Source organism: Pan paniscus, chromosome 19 (assembly GCF_029289425.2).
Source record: "Pan paniscus chromosome 19, NHGRI_mPanPan1-v2.0_pri, whole genome shotgun sequence".
In the NCBI taxonomy this organism is placed as follows: domain Eukaryota; kingdom Metazoa; phylum Chordata; class Mammalia; order Primates; family Hominidae; genus Pan; species Pan paniscus.
The window spans coordinates 79,693,726-79,720,435 of NC_073268.2; the positions used below are offsets into that span (position 1 = coordinate 79,693,726).

Below are 26,710 nucleotides of genomic sequence, written 5' to 3' on the forward strand. Positions count from 1 at the left end.
CTTTTATCAGTGGTCACTTGCTAATAGGTGGTTTTAAATCTGTTCTCCTTCCAAGATGTACCTGTATGCTAAGAGCTCTCAGGCCTCTGAAGAAGGCATCTTATTGCATACTTCTTTCTTTCTTTCTTTTTATTTTCAGATGGAGTCTCGCGTCTCGCTCTGTCTACCAGGCTGGAGTACAGTGGCGCAATCTCGGCTCACTGCAACCTCCGCCTCCCGGGTACAAGCGATTCTCCCACTTCAGCCTCCCGAGTAGCTGGGATTATAGGTTTGTGCCACCACACTCAGCTAATTTTTGTTTTTTCAGTAGAGACAGGGCTTCGCCATGTTGGCCAGGCTGGTCTCAAACTCCTGACCTCAGGTAATCTGCCCACCTCTGCCTCCCAAAGTGCTGGGATTACAGGCGTGAGCCACCGCGCCTGGCCCTTATTGCATATTTCTTGCACGTCTTCATGTGTACTCCTACCCCCTCCTCTCAGGACCAGGCCCTGGCTGGACTTGGCGGCAGGAGCTCTGCATGGGACCTAGGTCTCAGCTGAGCTGGAGATCACTTGCTATAAGAGCAGGCCAGAGGCCTAATGGTATCATTGCCAGGGTCGGGCCCAGTGGTCAGACCCGGAAGAAAGCTTTCAGCCAAAGACCACCTGAGGCCCCTAACAACCCCATCTGTAGCCCCCCTCCTGCCTGGGAAACTCCCTGCACTGGGAGGGGAGACTGCCCTTTGGTACTGGGAGGGAATCGGAGAGGTGCTGAGGCCATTGGCCCTTGGGACAGGAACAGAAGCAGCTCCTCAGAGAACATCTGCCCTATTCCAGGGCCAGGACCCCAGCCCTGCCCCGCCCCGCCCCGCCCCGTAGGATGCAAGGCCCCGCCCCAGCCCCGTCGGGTCCCAGAGAAACTGCCCCGCCCAGCGGCCCCCTCCCCGCCGCCGGCGCGCGGCTTCTTTCAGCACCAAGGCGTGGACAGCTCCCGGGCCGGCGCAGAGGAGAGGAGGCCAGGAGGGCGCGGGCCAGGGAGGCGAGGGGAGGGCAGGGGAGCGCAGGAAAGGAAAGGAGAGGAGAGGTGGGGCAGGGGTGGGGAGGGGAGGGCAGACGCAGGCTGGCGGGCGGGGCGCGGAGCCCGGCGGCCCTCCCCGGGGGCGGTGCCCACCGGAGCCGGACGCTGCTGAGCCCGAGGACAGGCGGAGGCGCCGGGAGCCAGTGGCGCCTGTGGCTCCGCGCAGGGGCCGCGGCCGAAAGATGCCGGTCCGCAGGGGCCACGTCGCTCCCCAAAACACTTACCTGGACACCATCATCCGCAAGTTCGAGGGCCAAAGTGAGTGTGTGTATGTTGGGGCGGGGGGACGATCTGGAGTCCTGGTTCCGTGAAAGGGGGGGCTGGACCCCTTTACTAACTTCTAACCGGGCAAGGTGGTGAGTGCCGGGTGCTGCATGAAAAATCCTTCCTTTGATGTCCCCAACACCTTCTCTTCCAGGGGGACCCGCTCGCCTTAAATGCTGTCCTCTTTTCTGGAACACAAGGAGCAGCGTGCAGGCCTTCCCTCCCTACTGCCAGCTGTTTCCTTGGTGCCCCAAGTTCGAACCTCCCCTTCCAGCCACTGCCTGCCCCCTCATCCGCGTCCTCCAGAGGCTTCCCTGAGTCCTTCTTTTCCTTCCTTTTCATATCCTGGTTCTGGTCTTCCCAGGAGCTTTCCCAGGCCTGACCCCCATCTGGTCACATCCCTGCCTCCCTTCCCCACACTTTTCCTGTTTCCAGGAGGCCTTGGGCCTTCCTTCCACCTCAAGACCCTCACTGCCCTAGTCTTCCCACAATCCCCAGGCCTGACTCCCTCCCTCATTCCGGTCACTGCCCTGCTCCTCTGCCTAAATTCCCCTTACTGCCACCAAGAGTCCTTATGATCTTTCCCTCCCAGCCGCTGGATCCTGGCTCCCATGGACTTTTTGCCTCCCACCTCCCACCCCAGGTCGGAAGTTCCTGATTGCCAATGCTCAGATGGAGAACTGCGCCATCATTTACTGCAACGACGGCTTCTGCGAACTCTTCGGCTACTCCCGAGTGGAGGTGATGCAGCAACCCTGCACCTGCGACTTCCTCACAGGCCCCAACACACCAAGCAGCGCCGTGTCCCGCCTAGCGCAGGCCCTGCTGGGGGCTGAGGAGTGCAAGGTGGACATCCTCTACTACCGCAAGGATGGTGAGGCATACTCAGGCCAGAGGCTTTGCAGGTCAGGCTTGGCCCTCTGTCTTGTCCAGCCAGGGTGGCCTTGGGGAAGGCACTGACCCAGGGTCCAAAGGGCCTGAACAAACCCTGTTTCTTCTAGGGGCCTTGGTTCCTCCACAGGCATTGGATATGATGCCTTCTGAGGTCCTTTGCAGGAGCTAGGGATCAGGCTGGGCCACCCACTGGTCCTGGCCTGGGGCAGGGCCTCCTGCTCTGCCATCCCTCCGCTGTGTCCCTGGTCTCCTGGCTCTCCACTATCTTACTGTCAGCCCCAGCGGTCAGGCAGCTGGGATGGAAATTAACCTTCCCTCCTCTCCGTCTGCTCCAAGGATTAGAGGAGGAGTCACCTCCTGAAGACCTCTGTGGCCAGGCAAGGCATGGGGGCTTTTGGCTGGCAAAGTGGGGTGGGCCTGCCTTATCCAGTCTCAGCTCTTTGGGGAGACAGGGTCTGGAGTTTTCCCTGACCAGGAAGCTCATTCAGATGGAGTTTGGGTTGTTACTGCCAGCTGGAGCATACTGCAAGCAGAACAGAAGCATAAGTCAGGAGCTGAAGACAGATCTTAGCAGCCCTTGGAAATCCTCCCCCACCAGGACCACAGGGTCCTCACTGGACCTGGCAGCATGGGTGGGAACGAGGAAAAGAGCCTGAATGTCCTGGGAAATCTCTTGAATCAATGGCCCCCAACCTGGTTCTGCATCAGAATTACCCAGAGCATGTTTTCCAAAACATGCTTTCTCTACAGAGAGGCTGACTCAGAAGGTGTGAGATGAGGCCAAGCGGCTGTATTTGGAAATATCTCCCTGGTGGTTCTGATGTCCTGCTTACTTTAGGAACCACTGGCTTAGGTAAATCCCTTCATTTCATAGATGTGGAAGGGATTTGCCCAAGATCCCACTGCTAGAGTCCAACCTGGGACTGGAACCCAAGTCTCTGGATTCCTCCCTCGGAGATTTCTTTTGAGTAATCCCAAGAGGAGAGAAAGGACCCCAGCTGCCTTTGTGTTTACAGGCAGGATTTCTGGGGAAGGAGGTGCTCAGGGGAGAGAAGTCCCCAGGGAAGGCAGGCATGAGGCCACCTGAGTGGAGATAAAGAATGGATATCTCTGGATCGGGACCGAGGAGTGCTGAGAGCCCGGGTTTCAGGGGCCTGGAGGGTGTGAAACATGAGCATGTGTGTGCTTGCATGTGTGTGCCTCTGTGTGTGTGTGTGCTTGCAAGTTCACACCTGTGTGTGTGTGTTTGCAGGCTTCTCAGAGTTACAGCTTCTCGGGTAGGTCCTGGTTGTTCCTGCTGCTGCCACTTGAGTGAGTGGCAGTGGGAAGTGCAACAGGCAGCGGCAGCCAGGAAGGGACTGGGAAGAATCTGGCTTAGTGTGGCAGTACTCACAGGGTTAATGAACTCAGAATATTTTTAAAAGCTGTGACCTCACCTCCTCACATCATTGCAGAGGAGAGGTGGCAGTCAGGGGAGTGAGAAGGGTCCTGGGGAACAGGATGGGACAGCAGGAAATGGGGGTTACAGCAGGTCCTTTCTTTTCCTCTCCTTGACACTAGAGCTATACCTGATCCCAGATTCCTAGGGATGTCAGGTGATGGCTCTTGAGGTCCCCTCAGCACCCTGAAGGTGTCTGGGCAGAGGGCAGAAGTCAAAGCCTGGCCTTGGCCCCCTGAGATCAGGACTCAGATCAGAATCCTGTGGGAGTCCTCAGGTCTCAGAAGGGAACCTAGGAACCTTGTCTTGGGGGCTGACCCTCGGTGAAAATGGGAAATTGCCCACATACCTGGTGCCCCATAAGTCCCAATCTACTCCCATCCCACCCTCGGCCCTTCCCTATCTTATTGCCCAAGGCTTTGATTTACCTGGACCTTCCTGAAATTGTCCTGAAACCCAGAAAGGGGAGCTTCCTGGCCTGCATTACACTAAGGGAAGGATGTTGTGCTCAGATAACTGATGTTCACCTTAAGGTCCACTCTGACCTCATATAATCCTTTTTTTTTTTTTTTTTTGAGACAGGGTCTTGCTCTGTCACCCAGGCTGGCAAGAACATAGCTCACTGCAGCCTCCCATCTCAGCCTCCTGAGTAGCTGAGACTACAGGCGCGCACCCTCACACCCGACTAATTTTTTAATTTTTTGTAGGAATGGGGGTCTCACTATGTTGCCCAGGCTGGCACATGATCCATTTTTGACCATATTCATGTACACTTACGGTCCTGCTGAGGGGCATCCTAATGGTGATTTCTTTCCTCCTCGGGTCAGTACCTCCCTTCCCCCCAACCCCCAACTCCAGGGAGGTGGGAAGGGGTCCTGAGCAGATCTCTAGCTGATTTATGTATAATCCTCTTTTCCTCTAAAGGGGTAATCCACTGAAAATTCTCGAAGTCAAAGTGGAGGGTTTGTGTTCACATAGCTCCACGTTGTGCAGCTACAGACATTTGGGCTCAAAGAGGCCAGGGCACTTGGCAAAAATACCCCAGGAGACAGCTCAGAGACCCCTGGGAAACTGGCTCTTCCTCTATTTGCCTTTGCTAGGAGTGGTGAGAACCTAACAGATAAGGAGGAATGGGGATGTGGCAGGACTAGAACTGGTGAGAGTTTGGCAGGAAGAAAGGAGAGCACTCAGATCCCCCCACTGTCACCCACGCCTGCCCTGCACTGGCACCTGCCCGGGAGCCCACCCCAGCCTGCCTTTCCCGGGTCCTCTTCTCTGAGGATCCCGAACCATAGAGTCCCCTAATCCCCAAGCCAGATCAGAGGAGTCCTGGGACTTCTCCAGTCCTCAGCTCTTGATAAGGAGGATGGGACAAGGGGCTGCTGTCTGCCCCCACCCTCCTCCCATGTTTACCATATGCACATCTGTGAATGCCAGGAGGACCAAGCTAGGAGGCGGCATGCAGCGGCCACCCTCTCAGTGGCAGCTTTTTGGCTTTTTGTAGCACCAGCCTCTCCCTGGGGACTCACCACAGTGCTGGATGGGGTGTGCATCGGGAGATAGAGGTGAAGACAACAAGGAGGCTGTGAGTGCTGGGAAACTGAACGAAGGAGCACATTCAAGAGGGAGAGAAGAGGAGAGAGAATTGGGGTCTCCCAGGGGAGAGAAGTGGGGTGCCTTTGCTAAGAAAAGTAAGAACCTAGCATATAAGAAGGAATGGGAATTCCCAGGGGGCAGACAAACCTGCTGCCCTTGGTCAGAAAGGTGGGTGCTGGGAGGAGCTCCTGCAAGGAAGAAGCAGGCAGAGACTGTGGCTCCTCCTCCAGGGCCCTGGTGAGGGCACAGGAACACCATCCCTCCTGGGCATAACCTGAGATGGTACAGTTACCCACTTTTGGTCACCTAGATGTGGGCTTTTGTTGTGTGGGGGCTCTGAGCCACGGGTAAGCAAGGACAACCTGGGGCAGGGGGAGAGAGAATGCTCTGGACTCTTCCAAATCCTCCTAGCCTCCTGTCTGCCTACCCAACAGGCCACAGGCATGGGGGCAGGGCATGGGGTACCACGCACTGGCACCCCACCTCAGCCCCAGCCCTCACTGCTATAACGGGCTGGTCTTTGGTCCATTCCCAGCCGCAGTTTTCCAATTGCATCAATTTTCCAGTAACATCAATTGCTGGGTGCAGCCACACCAAGACTGTGCATTGACAGCCCCCAGCGGCTTAGAGAGCCCTGGAGGCCTTCTGCCCCTCTGCCCAGCTCTGCCCTCTCCCTGCCCCCTGCCAGGACAGATCTCTGCAGTGCCAGAGAGATTGACAATATAATCTGGCCTTAGGAGCAGTGTCCGAGGCCACTGGCCAAGGAGGCTCCCTGTCTAGGTCCCAGCGTCCACGTGTCACCATGCCCCAGGCTGACTGGAGTTATGGGCTTGGGCCTGGGAGTCTGGGCCTATAGCACTATGTGCCCAGGAGTGGGTGAAGCAGGCAGGCTCCTCTCCTCAGTGTGGGTGTCTCCCCTGGGCCCAGGCAGCAGATGGTAGATGGCTGCCTGGTGCCTGGGAGTCCAGAAATCCAATACGAGAGATTCCTACTCCCCAGGGAGGAAAGCGAGAGGGAGGATATGGGTGGCTCAGCTGCACCCCAGCTCTGATGGCTGTGAGGAGGGGCTGAGGACAAAACAAGGAGTCTGGTGGAGAGTCATTCCAGTGAGCTCCACAGCAGTGATACTCCCACCAGCGGCCGGCCTGCGTCCCCCACATGTGGGCTTCCATACACTCAGTCAACAAACAACACCTGGGACAGGTGAAACAGAGCCTAACCTGCCCTCAGGGAGTGCAGCTCTGCCTTCTCATCTGCGTGGTCACCTGAGGCCCCTGCCCCCTGAGGGTCCTGCACTTTGAGCCTGACATCTGCCAACAGTTTGAGTTGAGGGACATAGGACTCCCATGGAGAGGGTGCTCGTGGGGTGCCTGGCCTGGGGCTCTTGGGTATGGGGTATTTTGTTTGTTTGTTTGTTTGAGACAGAGTCTCGCTCTGTCACCCAGGCTGGAGTGCAGTGGCATGATCTTGGTTCACTGCAACCTTGGCCTCCTGGGTTCAAGCGATTCTCCTGCCTCAGCCTCCTGAGTAGCTGGGACTACAGGTGCGCACCACCACGCCTGGCTAATTTTTGTATTTTTAGTACAGACGGGGTTTCACCATGTTGGCCAGGCTGGTCTTGAATTCCTGGCCTCAAGTGATTCGCCTGCCTCAGCCTCCCAAAGTGCTGGGATTACAGGCATGAGCCACCACGCCCGGCCAGGCATGGGGCATTTTAGCTGGTATTGTTCCATCCACCAAAGGGGGCTGCAGCCAGACCCTGGAGGGGCAGAGTCTACGACCTGAGAGGCACAGAGCAGCCAGCCGCTGGGTGTGGGCTGCCCAAGATGATGGGGAAGGTGGCCAGAGGGGCCTGCCCTGCCCCCACACGGCCATCCTCCTCCCTCTGTGGTGCCCAGGCCACTACTCTGCCTGCTCCCTGGGCCCAGCCCTGCCATGGGACCCCACACTCCTCCTAGGCCCAGAGCAGCAGCCTGGTTCTGGCCCCAGCACTCTCCTCCCAAACAAGTCCCTTCCCTTTTCAAAGCTATTGTGTCCTGCAAACCCAGGGATCCTCTCTCCATGCTCCCTCCCAGCCCTTGAAAGTTAGTTTCTGAGAACCTCAGGCTCTCTTCTGCAGAATGAGGGTCCATGCCTGCCCCCCAAGGACCTCCTGAGGCCAAATGTTCCAACTGGCCCCATGCCCAGCACTTAGTGTACTTTCAACAACAAATTCCTCCCTGCATCACAGGAGCAGGGCATCTTTGCAGGATGGGAATATGGGAAGAGAGCCCAGGGCCAACCCAGCTCCATGGGGTAGAATGCCCAGCCTCACCTCCCCACTTAATCCACCCCCATCTGCTCAGCTTTAATTACAGCAGAAGCAGACCTCGAGGTTAAGCTCTGAGCTGATGGCCGAGCGTGGACTTGGGCCTGATCTGATGCTACCTTATCTCCTAATAAGCAGCTTAACCGCTCTCCCCACCTCTGCCCTGTGGGTGGAGCACCAGCTGCGCAGCCTCACCCACCCTCTGCCCAGTATCTCTGGTCACTGTCCAAGCCTCTTCACCCCAGTGGCTGCCCTTCACTTGACCTTCACTTGACCTTCACTCAGCCCCTTCCCTAGCCAGGCCACTGCAGGAGGGGACCCCTTCAGGGCCCACCCCCCATCCTCCCAATGGTGTTCGCAGCCTCCAGCTTCCGCTGCCTGGTAGATGTGGTGCCCGTGAAGAACGAGGACGGGGCTGTCATCATGTTCATTCTCAACTTCGAGGACCTGGCCCAGCTCCTGGCCAAGCGCAGCAGCCGCAGCTTGTCCCAGCGCCTGTTGTCCCAGAGCTTCCTGGGCTCCGGTGAGGCAGAGTGAGGGTGGTGGTGGGAGGGACGCATGAGGGTCCCCTGGCCGTGGCTGCTCTGACTCCTGGCCCTGGTTTCAGAGGGCTCTCACAGCAGGCCAGGCGGACCAGGGCCAGGCACAGGCAGGGGCAAGTACAGGACCATCAGCCAGATCCCACAGTTCACGCTCAACTTCGTGGAGTTCAACTTGGAGAAGCACCGCTCCAGCTCCACCACGGAGATTGAGATCATCGCGCCCCATAAGGTGGTGGAGCGGACACAGAACGTCACTGAGAAGGTCACCCAGGTGCGGGCCTGCAGAGCAGGGTGTGCAGAGCTGTGCCAGGCCTCCAGGGTCCCCTCCCAGGCTCTGGGCCCAGGCCCTTCTGGGGCCTTGGCCGGTAAAGAGATCCTGCCTGTCCAGCCTCTAATATCTGGTTTGAGCCCCGGGCCTCCTGTCCTGTTTGAGACCTAAAGACCTGAAGGCCTGCCCTGAGGTCACAGCCCTTGTGCCCAGCTCCTAGAGCCAGAGGAGGCTGGGGTCAGTAGGGCCTGTGAATGATGCCGCCTCCTAGGCCTGGAGAAGCCAGGGCAGGGGGTGGACATGGAGGCCACCATGGGGGCCTGACCAAGGCTCAGCCCGTCACAGGGAAGGAGAGGCAGAGAGGAGACATGCTAAGGCCATACTGAGAGGAGAGCTGGTGTGGGGGGGGGTCCCAGCCCCAGCCCTGTGCCAGCCCTTTGCCTTTGAGACAAAAACCACCCTCCCTACTTCCTTCCAATGTGAACACAGGGTCCTCCTGCATGCCAGGCAGGGCAGGACGAGGCTGGCACCTCCAGCTATCTTTAATCAGCTTCTTGGAGGCCAGGCCCTGAAGGACCCCGGCAGCTCCTCCTTGGCCACCCCAAGGCAGGCTTCCCTGGGTCCTCTGCTCCAGCTCACCCTGCTGTCCCTTCTCATGAGGCCGGAAGCCCTGACCATTCCAGAGGGAAATGCGAGGAGCCCTGCCCGAGGCTCCAGTGACCACAGTCCTGGCACTGACTCCCTGTGTGACCGTGGCCAGGGGAACTATCAGCCCCCTTTCTAGGCCTCAGGGCTTTCATCTGCAGGAGAGAGATGGACTAAATGGTCTCTGGGGACCCATTTGACATTGAGTAGTTCTGGCCCCAGGAGGCAGACAAAGCTGTAAGTCATAGCCAGGGGCCCAGGCCAAGGTTGAGCAATGCAGAGCATGGAGGGGCCTGCTCCCAGCTTTCCTGGGGCTGTCCCTGTGTTGGGGCTGGAGGCAGCTCTTTTCCCCCCTGCCTGTTTTCACCTAAAGCACAGTTGCTGCTGGAACCAGGTGTGGGGAAGACCACTCAGCACCTCACTGAGCTCAAGGATCCTGAGGAGGGTGGGACGCCAGGCTGCAGGACTGTGTCCTCTGAGGTCAGGCAGAGTGGCCCAAAGGCCTGACCCTGGGAAGCCCCCCAGCTGCTTACTCCAGGACATCTTAGGCCACTGTTGGTGGCTGCCACGGAGGGGGCTGTTAGACTGGAGAGTGGTCGGTAAAGACAGCCAGGCCTGGCTGGGCCCATGGTCCCGGCACCTGCCCAACCTGCCTACCCGTTTGTTCCTCAGCTTGGCCCCTCTTGGTGTCAGTCCCCTGCTCCATGTGGGTCCTAGGTCCAGGGAGGTGCCTGACAGATCTCAGGGGAAAGAGCAGGCGAGGACCCAGATCAGGGAAGTCACATCGGCCTCAACCAGAACTTAAAGAGCCTCGATGGCTGTGGCCTCACACTGGAGCCTGGGCATCCTGAGGGCCTTGCAGCTCTGGGGGACACTGGGCAGGGTGGGCTTTGCCACGAAGGGCCTCGAGCTGGCTTTGGAGGCAGTGGGAGATTTTGGGGGTCCCCCTGTCTGGGGGCCCTGAGGAGCTGAGGAACTCTATTCTCAGCCTACTTTAAACCACCCCCCACCATTCCTTCTGTCTCCCTCCCACTCCCCACCCAGGCAGGCCTAGGGAAGGGCCTTGTTTCACCCTAGCAGGGTCCTAGCAGCCCTCAGGAGGAGGAGTTGCAGCTCTGATGCCCAGGGTGTGACGGCAGCTGCTCCTGATCAGAGCCCCAGTTTGCAGTGCTCATTCAAGGACCTGCAGTTGAGAGCCCATGTGGACCAAGAGCTGGGCACACAGCGGGGAGAGGGCCAGTGAGGGAGCCAAACTCAGTGAGCCCATGGCTCAGTGGAGCACCACCATGCAGCTAGGTGGATACAGGGGCAGGGAGAAAATAAAAAAAGAGCCCAAGTCTATGTGGAGTCGGAGGGGGCTTCCTGGGGAAGTACGAGGTGAGGCCTCAAGGCTGAGCAGGTCACTGCAGGGTGGGGACATGGTAGCCCCACTCAAGGGTTTGGATGTCAGATAGGGACCCTCTGGTTGAAACCAAATGGATCTGCCTTACTGTGATCCCATCTGCTAATTGATTTGGTTTGCAAGGTCAAACCTTACATTGCAAATTTTCCTAAATCAGAACTATCCACCAGATTTCATCTGGTGGGAGAGGAGGTCCATGGAACACCCCTCCGGCTCCATCCTTGTCTGGAGCAGTGTCTGATGAGGATGAGGGAGGAGGAGGGTGGACAGGGAATTACTGTGTAGAGCAGCACCTGCCATCTCCATGAGAATAGATGGATCTCACTAACTACATGAGAAGAGATGCATCTCATTTCCTCACTACCCATGGCTTTTGTTGTCCTTTGTGATTCCATTTTGCAGATGAGGGAACTGAGGCTCACAGAGGTTACAAAACTTGCCCAAGGCTCACCTATAGCACATGTCAGACCTGGGATTCAACCGGGGAGGCCTGGCTTCAGTACCCATGCCCTTCCTAATGCCCTGGCTGTCTCTCATGTTGGGCAGCTGGGCAGAGCCAGGGCATGTTGTGCTGGGACCTAGAGATCCTGGGTTGATCACAGTCTTGGAGGCAGGGGCGGGAGGGGAGAAGGGAGAAGGGAAGGCTCTGCAGAAGGTGATGATTCCAAACCCTTGGAGATGTGGGGAGGAGTCAGTTTTCCTTGGTGCCCAGGACCCGTTGAGGGTCCAGGTTGGCTACACCCCTACCCCATGGACTCTTTCCATGGGAGGCTCTGAGTTGGCCTCAGAGAGGGCACTCACTGGTCCTGGATCCCCAGGGCCCTCAGAAAGGAAGACATTCTTCTAGGGGTGACCTGTTCCCATCAGGAACCCTGACCATAGGGAGCCTCCTAAGCTCACCAGAGAGGATCAGCCCACCAGCTACCCCTTCTGTGGGCTCTTGTGTGGAATGGGTCTATAGATGTCCATGGGCCTGGCCCTCCCCTGCCTGGCTCCACCCACTCCAGGATGTTTCCAAGGGAGCTTGTGAGCATCAAACCTGGGGTCGCTATGGGGCGGAGCCATACCCCTCCTCTTGCATCCCAACTCCTTTCTCTGCACTTCCTCTCGAGGCATCTGTCCCCTTAGGAACTTGCCTTCTCAGACACCCCCCACCCCATCTCTCCCTCATCCCCTCTGCCCACCAGAGCCGTGGTCACCCACCCTCTCCCACTACACCTTCCCCAGGCCTCAGCCCTCTAGGCCAGTCTCACCAGCAGTGGCTGCCCCGTGCCTGACCTCCCTCGGCCCCCACCCCCAGGTCCTGTCCCTGGGCGCGGATGTGCTGCCGGAGTACAAGCTGCAGGCGCCGCGCATCCATCGCTGGACCATCCTGCACTACAGCCCCTTCAAGGCCATGTGGGACTGGCTCATCCTGCTGCTGGTCATCTACACGGCTGTCTTCACGCCCTACTCAGCCGCCTTCCTGCTCAGCGACCAGGACGAATCACGGCGTGGGGCCTGCAGCTATACCTGCAGTCCCCTCACTGTGGTGGATCTCATCGTGGACATCATGTTCGTCGTGGACATCGTCATCAACTTCCGCACCACCTATGTCAACACCAATGATGAGGTGGTCAGCCACCCCCGCCGCATCGCCGTCCACTACTTCAAGGGCTGGTTCCTCATTGACATGGTGGCCGCCATCCCTTTCGACCTCCTGATCTTCCGCACTGGCTCCGATGAGGTGAGCAGACCCCCTCCAGGCCAGCAGCCATGGCTGTCCTCTGCACGCTGGCCTCAAGCCCTCCCTGCTGCACAGCACTGGGTGCGGAGAGTATCTGGCACTGGGCACCTTTGCTGAAGCACGCGGAGGTGGAGAGGAGGCCCCGAACATCTGTCACCTCCCAGCCCTGGAGAAGGACCTGCCAAGGCTGCACCCCCAGGCCTCTGTCCCTCTGCCCCCTCTCTGAGCAGGCCCTGGTAAGAGGAGCAGGCTGCCCCTTCCAGGACGGGCACTCGTGTGGTCCCGGCCCCTCATGCTGACTTCCAAACTGCACTCACCCTGGAGGAAGAAAGGGATCCCCAGGCTACTCCCCCAGTGTACCCTGGCTCCCACCTTGCTCCCTAGCCCTCCACTATGTCCACCTGGCTGCCCATAGGTGACGTGAAGGCATCTACATGCCTTTCTCATAGCTTCCAGTCCCACGGTCTCCTCTTGCCCCCTCTCCTCACGATCAGCTTTTCACTGAAATCAACTCTGCCTTCTGTGTTCCAGTGCCCCCTTATCACTCCAGCCTGTCCAGCAGGGGGTGTTCAGCAGGGCTCCTCTGCTCCAAACCCCCCTAAGACCACCCCTCAACAAATCCACCCTCCTACCTTGCTGCCCCCACCTGGACACTGAGTGGCCTTCGTACTCACTTGTGTCCCATCACCAAACTTGCCAGTCTCCCGCCCCTCCACACAGCTGCCACAGCGACTTTCAGATCGCCTACCTGACCCTGTGTTCCACCCTCTGGGGTGTACAGGGTCCTCAGAATTTTCAGTGGCTTCCCAAGGCCTACAGACTAGAAGCCAAGTTCATGATGGACCCTGAAGCCCACAGGCAGCAGCCCCTGCCCGCCCTGCCCTTCCCAGGCACGGCTCTCACTGCTCCTCCATCTCCCATGTGCGCATCGGGCTGCAGTGCCACACTCGGTTTCCCACATCGGCCACGCACTTCACACCTCAGTGCCGCTGCTCATGCTGCTCCCTGAGCCAGGAGTGCCCTTTCCCTCTCTCTCCTGTCTGTCTGGAGCCCTAGCCTCCTCTCTCCAGGCTCAGCTCATGCGTCACCTCATCCATGAAGCCTCCCCTGACCTGCTCCTGCAGACTTGACCTCCCCTTCCTCTGTTCTCCCACTGGACTTCTGTCCTAGCAACCAGAACACTATTCTGAGCTTTAGGCTGAGATCCTCAATGTCCCATACTGTGCCACACTGCCAAGTGCGTGGCCCGGAGGAAGTTCTCCATAAATGTTTGTTGAATGATTATGTGGTTGTATGCATGAGTGAACAAAAGCAGGCCTGAGTGCACCCTTCCAAGGGCTGACCCCAGCCCTGTGACCATTTCCCTACCCCTCCAGACCACAACCCTGATTGGGCTATTGAAGACAGCGCGGCTGCTGCGGCTGGTGCGCGTAGCACGGAAGCTGGACCGCTACTCTGAGTATGGGGCGGCTGTGCTCTTCTTGCTCATGTGCACCTTCGCGCTCATAGCGCACTGGCTGGCCTGCATCTGGTACGCCATCGGCAATGTGGAGCGGCCCTACCTAGAACACAAGATCGGCTGGCTGGACAGCCTGGGTGTGCAGCTTGGCAAGCGCTACAACGGCAGCGACCCAGCCTCGGGCCCCTCGGTGCAGGACAAGTATGTCACAGCCCTCTACTTCACCTTCAGCAGCCTCACCAGCGTGGGCTTCGGCAATGTCTCGCCCAACACCAACTCTGAGAAGGTCTTCTCCATCTGCGTCATGCTCATCGGCTGTGAGTGAGACCTCATGCCACGGCCTAACTTCATGCTCTGGTCTTACCCATGAAATTTTATGTGTAGTTTTGTACTGAAATAGAACATAACACATAGCAACAATTCGTGCAGTACACTGATCCTAAGTGTGCAGCACAATGAATTTTTGCTGGTGTGTGCACCAAGTGTATACAACATTTAACACCCACACAGCCCATGCTATCTGCCAGGCACCAAGACAGGCTACATAATTTGCAGAGCCCAGAGCAAAATGAAACTGTAGGGACCCTTGTTTAAAAATTATTAAGAATCGGCCAGATGCTGTGGCTCAAGGCTGTAATCCCAGCACTCCAGGACACCAAGGTGGGTGGGTCACCCGAGGTCAAGAGTTCAAGACCAGCCTGGCCAATATGGTGAAACCCCATTTTTACTAAAAAATACAAAAATTAGCCAGGTGTGGTGGCACATGCCTATAATCCCAGCTACTCGGGAGGCTGAGGCAGGAGAATCAGTTGAACCTGGGAGGTGGAGGTTGCAGTGAGCCAAGATCGTGCCACTGCACTTCAGCTTAGGTGACAGAGTGAGACTCCGTCTCAAAAAAGAAAAAAAAATTATTAAGAATTTTTCGCCGGGCATGGTGGCTCACGCCTGTAATTCCAGCACTTTGGGAGGCCGAGGTGGGCAGATCATGAGGTCAGGAGTTCACGACCAGCCTGACCAACATGGTGAAACCCTGTCTCTACTAAAAATACAAAAATTAGCCGGCGTGGTGGTACACACCTGTAATCCCAGCTACTCAGGAGGCTGAGGCAGGAGAATTGCTTGAACCTGGGAGGTGGAGCTTGCAGTGAGCCGAGATCACGCCACTGCACTCCAGCCTGGGAGACAGAGCAAGATTCTGTCTCAAAAAAAAAAAAAAAAAAAAAAAAAAGAATTTTTTGACAGTGACAGCAGAGTATTAAACCAAATGCAGGGCTCTTAGCATGCGGCCCCGTGTGTCCACATGGGTTGTACACATGAAGCCAGCTCTGCCAGGCACTCTTTTAAACACTTTACAAAAGCCCACATTTCATTCCCTTCTGAGCCTAGTTTACAAAGCAAGAACCCAGATAGTGCTAAAGTGCCAGAGGGCACACAGCTAGGAAATGTCCGAGTGACTCAATCCCAGCCCAGGGGTTCAGCTCCAAGGCTGTGCTGTTCTCAATCCCTGCTCCCAGCTGCCTGCCTCCCAAGACACCTGGTTTAGGAAAACAAGAGTCAGCGTGGAATTTTACACATAGATTGAGTTGTGATGTTCAGAGTATTTAGAGATATGAAAGTCCAGAAAAACAAAAACAAGGGAAGAAAATGGGTGAAAACAAGAAATTGAGAGTTTGCTCTTTTTTGTTGTTGTGGGTTTTTTTTTTTTTTTTTTTGAGACAGTCTCATTCTGTCGCCCAGGCTGGAGCTCAGTGGCATGGTCTTGGCTCACTGCAACCTCTGCCTCCTGGGTTCAAGCAATTCTCATGCCTCAGCCTCCAGAGTAGCTGGGATTACAGACGGGCACCACCATGCCCGGCTAATTTTTCTATTTTTTTGGTACAGACGGGGTTTCACCATGTTGTCTGGGTTGGTCTCGAACTCCTGACCTCAGGTGATCTGCCCACCTCGGCCTCCCAAAGTGCTGGGATTACAGGCCTGAGTCACCACACCCGGCGGAGAGTTTTATCTTTATTGTATTTTTACAACTTAAAGGAGAAAACAGATCTGAACTTTAAAAATCCATTGCCTTCCTTCTTTCTTCTCGGGAGTTTGACCGCTAGGCCCAGTAAGATGCCAAGAGGCACAGGGCAGAGGGAGGAGGGCAGAAAGCCCAGGGGCCTTTGTCCCGCATGTGCCCTGGCGCTGTCCTGGTCACTCCTGACTTCTCCCTGGACAGAGGGGTCCCTCACCAGGGGGCTGCTGGAAGGAGGAAGACCTGGGTAAGCCCTGGGTGGTGTGGCCCAGTGGGGCCCGCGGAGGAGCTCACTCTCCGCCCCGCCCCCAGCCCTGATGTACGCCAGCATCTTCGGGAACGTGTCCGCGATCATCCAGCGCCTGTACTCGGGCACCGCGCGCTACCACACGCAGATGCTGCGTGTCAAGGAGTTCATCCGCTTCCACCAGATCCCCAACCCACTGCGCCAGCGCCTGGAGGAGTATTTCCAGCACGCCTGGTCCTACACCAATGGCATTGACATGAACGCGGTGAGCCCCGCCGCTCCGGCTAATGACCCGGGCGTGGGGGGGGGGGGAGCCAAGATCCTGCGGGGGCGGGGCGTCCCCAGAGCCCTCACCACCCTCTCCCCAGCCCCACCCCGGCCGCGTCCCGCTGGACTTGGCCGCCCGCCTTGCAGGTGCTGAAGGGCTTCCCCGAGTGCCTGCAGGCTGACATCTGCCTGCACCTGCACCGCGCACTGCTGCAGCACTGCCCAGCTTTCAGCGGCGCCAGCAAGGGCTGCCTGCGCGCGCTAGCCGTCAAGTTCAAGACCACCCACGCGCCGCCTGGGGACACGCTGGTGCACCTCGGCGACGTGCTCTCCACGCTCTACTTCATCTCCCGAGGCTCCATCGAGATCCTGCGCGACGACGTGGTCGTGGCCATCCTAGGTGGGTCCGGCGGAGTGGACCAGGCCTGTGTTGGGGATTGGATGGAAGGGGGCGGGATTGGAGATGCCCTGCCCAGGCCACCCTCTTCCTGATGAGGATTTTACTTTTACTGGCAGCCACTTGCACAGCATGTGCCCGGGAGAGCTTTATACCCAGCTGGCTGAATCCTTAAAACAACCCTCTGCCGGAGGTCCCATTTTCCTGAGAGGGAAGTTGAGGCTGAGGGAGATCATGCTAGTCTGTGGCCAGGCAGGGATTCCAGGGCTGCCAGTGTGACTCAGAAGCCCAGGCAGGTCTTCCTACCTTCTTGCACTCTTGGGGAGTTTAGGGAGAAAGGCCAAGGGTCTTTCTGGGTGGAGGTGGATGCCCTGGCTGGGGACCCCAGTCTCATTCAGTGCAGACACAGGGATAGCTAGACACTTTGGAGGAAGGATATGAGCACTGGGCAGGGGGGACAGACAGGTCACAAGCAGCCTCTGTCACAAACCTGCTGTGTGACCTTGGGCAAGTCACTTTGCCTCTCTGAGCATCACAGGGTCCTCTCGATTCTCATCTTCCTTGCCTGCCCCATGACTTCATCTCCACCCCAACTTCAGCCTCGCCCTGCTTTGGTCCCCATGACCTGGCTATCCTCCAGCCCCTCTGGACAGGTTCCCCTCGGGCAGCCCTCCCCCTCTGCTTCCTCTGGACTGCTGGTGATCTGCTCTCCTCGCCCCTCCTCACCTGACACCCTCCCCTGGGCCTGCTCCTCGCTCCCACGGCTTCAGCCTTCACCTGTGCCACAAGGAGCCCTGTCCTCACCCCACTGTCTCCTTAGACCAGAATATTCCATTTCTTCCTGGGCATGGCCGCCCTAGTATTCTATGAACAGATCAAACTCAATGTATCCCAACCTGAAATCACCTTTCCTCAAAACCAGCTGCTTCAGCATCCCCATCACTGTGAAGCATCTGCCTATTGCCCACGCCACAGTCTGCCAAGGGGGCATCCTACTTCATTCCTGCCCACTGTCCACCAGCCAGACTTGTCCATACCTCTCCATCTCACACCTGTCTCCCTGTCCCTGCCTGGATCCAGCCCTCTTTGGGTCCTTCCTGGAAAGGTGTTGGGAACTCCTTTCCCATGGCCCTGCGTCTGGTTTACTCCCATGCCTGTCTTCCACCTTCTGCCAGTGACCTGAAATAGACATCTGTACATCTGCCTCTTCTGCTCAAGATCCCTCCACAGTTCCCCATGGTCCATGCATGGCATCCCCAGTTATCCCAATCCGACCACCCTGTCCTACCACCCTCCCCCTGGTACTTCATGCTCCAGCCAAACTACTTAGAGTTCTCTAAATCTGTGCCCTTGCATGTGCTGCCACTCTGCCTGGAGCGCCCTACCCTGTGCCAGTCTGGCAGATCCCAGTTGTCCTCCAAGGCTGGGCTTAGGCACAGGTTTCTGTATGAGACCTTCCCTCACTCCCAGCCTACCTTAGACGTGCCATCCATGGCCAGGCACGGTGGCTCATGCCTGTAATCCCAGCACTTTGGGAGGCCGAGGTGGGTGATCACAAGGTCAGGAGTTCAAGACCAGCCTGGCCAAGATGATGAAACCCCATCTCTACTAGAAATACAAAAAATTAGCCCAGCATGGTGGCGGGTGCCTGTAATCCCAGCTACCTGGGAGGCTGAGGCAGAGAATTGCTTGAACCCAGGAGGTGGAAATTGCAGTAAGCCAAGATCACGCCACTGTACTCCAGCCTGGGTGACAGAGCGAGACTCTGTCTTAAAAAAAAAAAAAAAGTGCCATCACATGGGAGGGATGATGATTATTATTAATAATTAAGAAGTTAATCCAATTTAAGTTTCAGTTAGAGACATGAAACCTCTCATTTTGTCCTGAGTAGGAAAAGACACTAGATCAGAATCTTTCATCTACTGGAAAACCATCACATTATAATGTTGCCCAGATTTCAAGCTTCAGGGTTTCATGTGTGACCCTGGCAAGCCGCTTCCCTCTCCAGGCCTCAGCCCCCTCCTTTGTGAATGCCCTTTGATCCTGTTCTCTTGTGGGGACATGTCCCAGCCTCCACCCATCCTTCTGTGCTAAACTGTTACTGCCACTTGCACTAACAAGTGGACTTTCTGGGGGAGTGGGAATCAAAGCAGTCATGCTCCGTGGCACCCCGGCCCTGGGCTCTCCACCCCTGAGCCCTGACAGTGCAGTGCTGATCACATGCTGTTTCTTCTGTCCTGACTGCCTTTCTCGTGGGGGCTGGTCCTCGTTTCTCTTGACACAGCCCCCACTTCACTTCCTCTGTAAGCCCCCTCCTCTCTGCCCCAGCCACCCCTGGCAGGAGGAGCCCTTCCCTCCTCCATGGCCCCATAACTCTTGGTTCTTCCTGTTTCTAGGGCTCTACAGATCATGCTGTAAACTTGTTGGCTGCTTACGTACCTATCTTGCAGGGATTTGGGAGGGTCCTTGTGGGTGGCACAACATCTTATATTTATATCCTTTGGCCAGCACAGCACCTGGCACCAGGAGGGCCCAGTACCCTTGCCACATACCACATACCTGAACATCACCCATGTCTACCCTGGGATATTCCCCCTTGCCTTGCATGGACCTAGTCAGGTGCCTCTTGCTTTTTTTTTTTTTTTTTTTTTTGAGATGGAGTCTCGCTGTGTCACCCAGGCTGGAGTACAGTGGTGCGATCTCAGCTCCCTGCAAACTCTGCCTCCCGGGTTCAAGTGATTCTTCTGCCTCAGCCTCCCGAGTAGCTGGGATTACAGGCCACCATGCCCTGCTAATTTTTGTTTTTGCTGTTGTTGTTTTTAGTAGAGATGCGGTTTCACCGTGTTGGCCAGACTGGTCTCGAACCGACCTCAAATAATCCACTAGCCTCAGCCTCCCAAAGTGCTGGGATTACAGGCGTGAGCCGCTGAGCCCTGCTGCCTGTTGCTTTTTGAGTCACTTTCTCAAGCATCACCTCATCTGCTTCCCTGAACAGTCCAGTGGGGTTGGCAAGGCAGATCAGGTTTTATCCATTTTAGAGATGAAGACTCTGGGGTCCAGACAGGGGGAGTAACTTCCCCAAGCTTCCTTCACCAGGGCCATGCTGGTTACCTGGCCCCACAATCGGGAGTGGGAAGACAGAGAAGCCTCTGGCCCTGCCCTGGCGGAGTTAGGTGCTCTGGCCCTGGGTTCCCTGCACCCTGCTCCACAGCACTGGCAGGCCAAGCAGCAGGAAGACGTTGGACAGATGTTGAGCCTTTAGGGCCCCTTCCTGCCCACTGTGCCAAAGAGTATGGGCTACAGGAGGGAGATTCTGATGGAGGGTGGTTCTGAAGGGCCTGGAGACAGTGAGAGGAGCCACACGCCGGATCTCTGTGCCGCTCAAAGGACACAGGAAGAGAACAGCCCCACCCCTAGCCTGCCACCCACAGCCAGCACATCCAGCCATGTCCCCAGAGCTCTATCCCAGGCAGCAGGCCCCAGCCTAGAAGGATGTCCGAGGTTGGGGGAAGTCACGGTCAAAGGACCCTCATAAGGGAGCATGGAGTCAGACCCTGAAGAGACTCCCACCCCTCTGGCTGGCAGGAAAGAATGACATCTTTGGGGAACCCGTCAGTCTCCATGCCCAGCCAGGCAAGTCCAGTGCAGACGTGCGGGCTCTGACCTACTGCGACCTGCACAAGATCCAGTGGGCAGATCTGCTGGAGGTGCTGGACATGTACCCGGCCTTTGCGGAGAGCTTCTGGAGTAAGCTGGAGGTCACCTTCAACCTGCGGGACGTGAGTCAGGGCCAGGTGGGCCAGGGTGGGTGGAAATGCCCAGGCAGCCTGCCTGGCCTGAGGGCACCCATCTGACCAACACCCTTCCTTTCAACCCCATCCTGCAACCTTTGCCATAATTTTTGTGCCTACCATGGCTGGCGTCATGCTAAGTATGAGGATAGCTACTATTTATTAAGCAGTAGGGTGCTAAGGGTGGGGCTTCTTTTACATGATCTTCTTGCAAATGGTATTATTATCCCCAATTTTCAGATGAGGAAACTGAGGATTAGAGACAATAAATAAATTGGCCAAAGCCATTCAGCTAGTCAACGGCAGAGCCAAAATGTGAATTTAATTTGTCTGACTCCAAAGCCCAGGCATTCCTACTACATCATACCAAGCTGAAAAAGGGGGTGCCTTCTGTCCAGAGAGCTCACAGTGCCAGACACAGGGGCTGCCAAGAGGTGACAAAGCTGTCTCTTCTCATGCTCATCCCTCAGTAGAGGAGATTTTGACAACTCAAGAAAAATAAAGAGCCACAAAGTAAAATAGCCAAAGTCACGAAGGTATAAAGGAGAAGCCATGTGGAACTCAAGCTTGCCAAGGAGTGGGACAGCCAGGACCAACCTGGGAATGCCCAGAGCTGGGTATCACGGAGGAGGAAACTAATGGGAAGAAGGGAGTGTGCATCTGGCAGGGAAACACAGAGCCCGGGCTATTTCTTCCCTGGTGCCCCGCCCCTCCACCTTGGGGGAGGGCTCTGCTGGCGTAGGCCCTGTGCCCAGCTTCCTGAGCATAGAGCTGGGTGGGCTTTCTGGCTGTGGACAGCCCTCCCCACACCATCCCCTCTCCCCCTCCTCAGTTTCTCCCCTCCCTCCCCCGATCTGCACAGGGGACTGACAGGTTAGGACTCTGCCCTGGGCCCCCAGCCATCAGGTGGCCAGAATGCCCAGCAGCTGGGCACCAGGACAGGAGGGGTGTGGTCTCTGCAGCCTGGGCCACCTGCAGGAAGTCGTCCAGGGCATCGCTGCTGTGCCCAGCTGCTTGTCATTCTTTCACCTAGTTGTGACAGCACCATGGGGTCAGGGCAGGGAAGAACAAAGAGGCCCCATCCCAGCTTTGGTTCCTGTTATTTCACCCTCTTGCTTCCCATAAGGCAGCCGGGGGTCTCCACTCATCCCCCCGACAGGCTCCTGGCAGCCAAGACCACCAAGGTTTCTTTCTCAGTGACAACCAGTCAGGTGAGCAAAGCCAGCCCCCACCCCCACCAGCCTGCAGCCCCTGCCCAGCCTCCTACCCCTCCCATGTCCTCTCCATCCTGCCTCCCCAGCGCCACCCCACTCCATGAGTGGAGAGGGGCTCCCTCTCTAGACCCAGAGCTGGAGCCTTGGCCCTCCTTCCTCCCCGGTCTCCCAGTCCTGATGGTCTGTGTCCTCAGAGGCAGAGTGAGGGCTCTGTGGTTCAAATGCAACCCCTAGGGGTGTATGGAGACTAGCCAGCCCCCTGAGGTTCCACACCAAGGCATCAGGGGGGCCACTGGGCTGCAGCTCCCTGGGCAGTGAAACCAGTGCTAAAAGTCCTCACCCTGCCAGGGTCTCCCCATGAGCTGGGGCCCCAGTTCCCCTCTAAGGGCTACAGCCTCCTGGGTCCTGGGAGCCAGAACTCCATGGGGGCAGGACCTTGTGCTCCAGGGCACCCAGGTAAGGAGAGCCACTCCTCACACCCTGTGTCCCCAGGGCAGGTAGGGGGTGGGGGACGGGCTCTACTGAGAAGGGTCAGGCCTGTGGAACCAGCTAGGCCCAGCTGAGACTTCCTTTTCCCTCCTGCAGATGCAGCCCCTCCCCTGAGCATCTCAGATGCATCTGGCCTCTGGCCTGAGCTACTGCAGGAAATGCCCCCAAGGCACAGCCCCCAAAGCCCTCAGGAAGACCCAGATTGCTGGCCTCTGAAGCTGGGCTCCAGGCTAGAGCAGCTCCAGGCCCAGATGAACAGGTGTGTGTGCTGTGGTCAGGGCTGGGGGCTGGGCATGGGTAGCCCCTCCTAGTGGCTCAGACACATCACAGGGTGCCAGGTGGGTTTTAGAATGGGGCAGGCCATTTAGCTGCAGGTCTTCCCATACCTGTCATTAAGCACAATTCCCCCAATGACTTCCCCTAGCAAACTCTGGAACATGCCAAGGGAGCTTCTCGGGGGAGGGGCACAACCATGTGCAGAAACAAATTCCATAGGTCCTGGGAAAGGGAGTGTGTCCTGTGGATGGCAGGGCTATGGTGGCAGAGCGAGGGCTTAGAGGCAGAACAGTCCAGGTTCAAATTCTGGCTCTGTTCCCTACCAGCAAGAGTGTGGGCAAGTTACTAAACAGCTCTGAACCTAGTTTGCCCTTTTGTGAAATGGGGATAATTGGAATATCCACATCAAAGCATCTTGGGGACTGAATCTTGTATGCTTGGTGCCTGTTCACTGGTGTTGTTAAGAGTCAGGGGTGTACCAGGGGGATTCTGGGCCGGGGCTGTGGATCCCAGTAAGGAAATAGCTTCAGGTAGGCCCCAGGCCGCCATTCAATCTAGCAGGAACAGCACGCAGGCTACAAGATTGACAGCTGCTCTCAGGAACTACTCTTGCCAGCCCTGACCCTGACTGGGGTTCTGTCTGGCAGGCTGGAGTCCCGCGTGTCCTCAGACCTCAGCCGCATTTTGCAGCTCCTCCAGCAGCCCATGCCCCAGGGCCACGCCAGCTACATTCTGGAAGCCCCTGCCTCCAATGACCTGGCCTTGGTTCCTATAGCCTCGGAGACGACGAGTCCAGGGCCCAGGCTGCCCCAGGGCTTTCTGCCTCCTGCACAGGTAAGAGGTGAGGGGATTCCCAGGGGCTTACCTGCAAGCAGCTGCATGCCTTCCCTACCCTGACTTGTTCACAGTGCGGCATCAGGCCCAGAGCCTCTGTGGCCCCAGAGCAGCCAGGGCTTCTGCTTACCTCCTTTATGATCAGAGTCATGATAGGGTTAGCCTGGGCAAGGTGCTGGCAAAGCCCAGAATGTGACTCCAGAGCCTGCAGCTGGGGCCAGGGCAGCAGGACCCTGAGGTGTGGGAAGGGCAGGTACAATTTTTGCCTGATCCCATCCCTGAAATCAGGGTGGATTAACCCGCAGCCTGGCCTGGGGTGCATCCCTCTTTCTTGCTCCTCCCAGACCCCAAGCTATGGAGACTTGGACGACTGTAGTCCAAAGCACAGGAACTCCTCCCCCAGGATGCCTCACCTGGCTGTGGCAACAGACAAAACTCTGGCACCATCCTCAGAACAGGAACAGCCTGAGGGGCTCTGGCCACCCCTAGCCTCACCTCTACATCCCCTGGAAGTACAAGGACTCATCTATGGTCCCTGCTTCTCCTCCCTCCCTGAACACCTTGGCTCTGTTCCCAAGCAGCTGGACTTCCAGAGACATGGCTCAGATCCTGGATTTGCAGGGAGTTGGGGCCACTGAACTCCAAGATAAAGACACCATGAGGGGACTGAAGGTGGGCAAGGTGAGAGTTAAGGATCTTGGGGAGGTGGCCGGGTGCAGTGGCTCGCCTGTAATCCCAGCACTTTGGGAGGCCAAGGCGGGCAGATCAGACCATCCTGGCTAACACGGTGAAACCCCACCTCTACTAAAATTAAAAAAAAAAAAAAAATAGCCGGGCGTGGTGGCAGGCGCCTGTAATCCCAGCTACTGGGGAGGCTGAGGCAGGAGAATGGCGTGAACCCGGGAGGTGGAGGTTGCAGGGAGCCAAGGCCGCACCACTGCACTCCAGCCTGGCTGACAGAGCGAGACTCCAACTAAAAAAAAAAAAAAAAAAAGATCTTGGGGAGGCAGACAGCCTCCCAGATGGGCCTCTCCTAAAGTAGCTACAAACTGCTGATCCAGGTGACCCAGGATGGCGTGGGTGAAGAAGCTCACGACTTTTCCCAGCCTCCTCCAGGGCTCCATTTAAACAGCAAGCCTGGTGCAGGGTGGGAGAGTCTCAGGTGTGGAGGCAGCTTACAGGATTGAGGGGGCAGTGAAGAAAGAGGTTTCTGATCTACATGAGTACCTTGCTCTGAGCCTCCCAGCTCAGAACCCTCCAGCACCTCATGGCTCAGCACCAAGGCCCGGGGTTGGTCAGAACTCTTACCATGAGCCTCTGACCTGGCTGGAGATGGAGGTATGTTCTGTGGCAGACATGTCAGGACAGACCTCCAGCCCTCTGCTCCTGATGGTTCTGTGACATTGAGTCTCTTGAGGGCAGTGGAGTGTCACACAGCTAATAAAGTACACATTTCATGTTGGACTGGGTGTGTAACTTATCTGAAGGTCATTACGTCTTTGACTGTGCTGTGGCTTTCTCCAAACCCTTCTTGTAAGGAGCTGCAGACTTACCCTCCACCATATCCAGTGTGTTGGGGACCTGAAGGTGGTTCTGCTGGGCCCAGAGGCTCCTGGAGCCTGGGACTGTTAGGCCGAGGTGAAGGGAAGCAGAGGCACTGGCTTGGTGGCCCTAGGGGATCATGACAACAGCCAACACTTCGGTAGCACTCGCCCTGTACCAGGCACTGTGCTGACAGCTCTGCAGATACTTGTTCATCTAATCCTCAAAACAACCCCAAGGGGTTGGTATTATTATCCCCATTTTAGAGATGTGGGATCAGTAGCAGAGAGACTAAGACACCCAAACATGAGGGGGATTTCTGAGGTGCAGGTACTGTTCTGTTTCCTGATCTAGGTGCTGGTTACAGGTGTTCAGGTTGCGAAAGAGTGTGCTTCTATGTGTAAATTATACCTCAGTTAAAAAGAAAATAAAAATAAAAAAAGAGGCCAGGCGTAGTGGCTCATGCCTGTAATCCCAGGGCTTTGGGAGGAGGATGAGGCAGGAGGACTGCTTGAGGCCAGGAGTCCAAGGTGACAGTAAGCCGTGATTGCATCACTGAACTCACACCCTGGGCAATGGAATAAGACCCTGTCTCAAAATGAAAATTTTAAAAATCATCCCCGTGCCCAACACAATAGGAAAAGGAGGACATAATTTCAACCTAGATGGTCTGGCTTTGAGAGCATGTGCAATTAACCACTGCTGAAAAGGGCTGTTGTCCAAGAACTACCTGGTTATTGGTTTTCAGTCCTTTGCTCCAGTGTTCTGTAAAAGAATTTCGAATATGTATATCCCCCTCATACATTTTTAAGTTGACATCTGAAATATTATAAAATACTTCAATGATACCTTTCTGAAATATTATAAAATACTTCAATGATACCTTTAAATAGATGCAAAGGATATAATCTCAAGTGTCTTGTAAATATTGACACCTTATAAAACAATTCCATCCTTCATTTGTATTGACCCATTTCTACCCAAATAGCAGCGATTTGAGAGCCACCACCATCTATTTTAAAAACACAAGAAACCCTTCTTTAACATCGTTCTTTTTTCTTTTCTCATAATTCCCACTTATTCCTCCCATAGTTTTATCCTACATGTAATTTATTGGTATGCTTCAAAGCCTAATATTGATCACACTATCATATGTTTGCAACACAAATATGTATACAGGCTGGGTGCAGTGGCTCGCTCATGCCTGTAATCCCAACACTTTGGGAGGCTGAGGCTGGAAGATTGCTTGAGCCAGGAATTCAAGACCAGCCTGGGCAGCATAGCTCAACCTGGTCTCTACAAAACAATTTTTTTTTTAATTAGCCAAGCATTGTGATGCGCACCTGTAGTCCCAGGTACTACAGGGCTTGCTGGGAGGCTTGGGTGGGAGAGTCACTTGAACCTAAGAGGTCAAGACTGCAGTAAGCCATGTTCATGCAACTGTACTCCAGCCTGGGTAACAGAGCAAGACTTGGTCTCTTAAAAAAAAAAAAAAAAAAAGTGGCTGGGCGCAGTGGCTCACACCTGTAATCCCAACACTTTGGGAGGCTGAGGTGGGCAGATCACGAGGTCAGGAGATCAAGACCATCCTGGCTAACAGGGTGAAACCCCATCTCTACTAAAAATACAAAAAAAAATAGCCAGACGTGGTGGCAGGTGCCTGTAGTCCCAGCTACTCGGGAGGCTGAGGCAGGAGAATGGCGTGAACCCGGGAGGTGGAGCTTGTAGTGAGCCAAGATCGTGCCACTGCACTCCAGCGTGGGCAACAGAGCAAGACTCCGTTTCAAAAAAAAAGTAGGTCGGTCATGGGGTGGCTCATGCCTATAATCCCAGCATTTTGGGAGGCTGAGGTGGGAGGACCAGTTGAACCCAGCCTGGGCAACATAGCAAGATCTTGTCTCTACAAAAAATAAAGGAGGCAGGAGGATTGCTTGAGCCCGGGAGGTCAAGGCTGCAATAAGCACTGTTTGCCCCACTGCACCACCACCTGGATAACAGAGCAAGACCCTGCCTCAAAACGAATGTGTATAAATTAATTGACATT

At 56.2% G+C, this 26,710-nt stretch overlaps 1 protein-coding gene across 5 annotated transcripts; it reads left to right on the forward strand.

The window, feature by feature from the left end:
• Positions 1-1,123: 1,123 nt before the first annotated feature.
• Positions 1,124-26,681, forward strand: KCNH6 (potassium voltage-gated channel subfamily H member 6). Of its 5 annotated transcripts, XM_008963752.4 has the most exons (14): positions 1,124-1,314; positions 1,964-2,194; positions 7,918-8,079; positions 8,164-8,369; positions 11,714-12,139; positions 13,516-13,915; positions 15,922-16,121; positions 16,271-16,523; positions 20,106-20,299; positions 21,438-21,522; positions 21,874-21,981; positions 22,111-22,273; positions 22,938-23,124; positions 23,469-26,681. In XM_008963752.4, exons 1-14 carry the CDS (start codon positions 1,239-1,241, stop codon positions 23,760-23,762), a joined length of 2,985 nt encoding a protein of 994 aa, XP_008962000.2. In that variant the 5' UTR covers positions 1,124-1,238; the 3' UTR covers positions 23,763-26,681. The 5 variants fall into 5 exon arrangements, 4 of the variants coding, with proteins under 4 accessions (XP_008962000.2, XP_008962001.2, XP_034798579.1 ...); XM_008963753.5 differs by lacking the exon at positions 21,874-21,981; XR_004667297.3 differs by lacking the exons at positions 21,438-21,522; positions 21,874-21,981; positions 22,111-22,273 and having other exon boundaries at positions 23,469-23,605.
• The last annotated feature ends 29 nt before the right edge of the window (positions 26,682-26,710 follow it).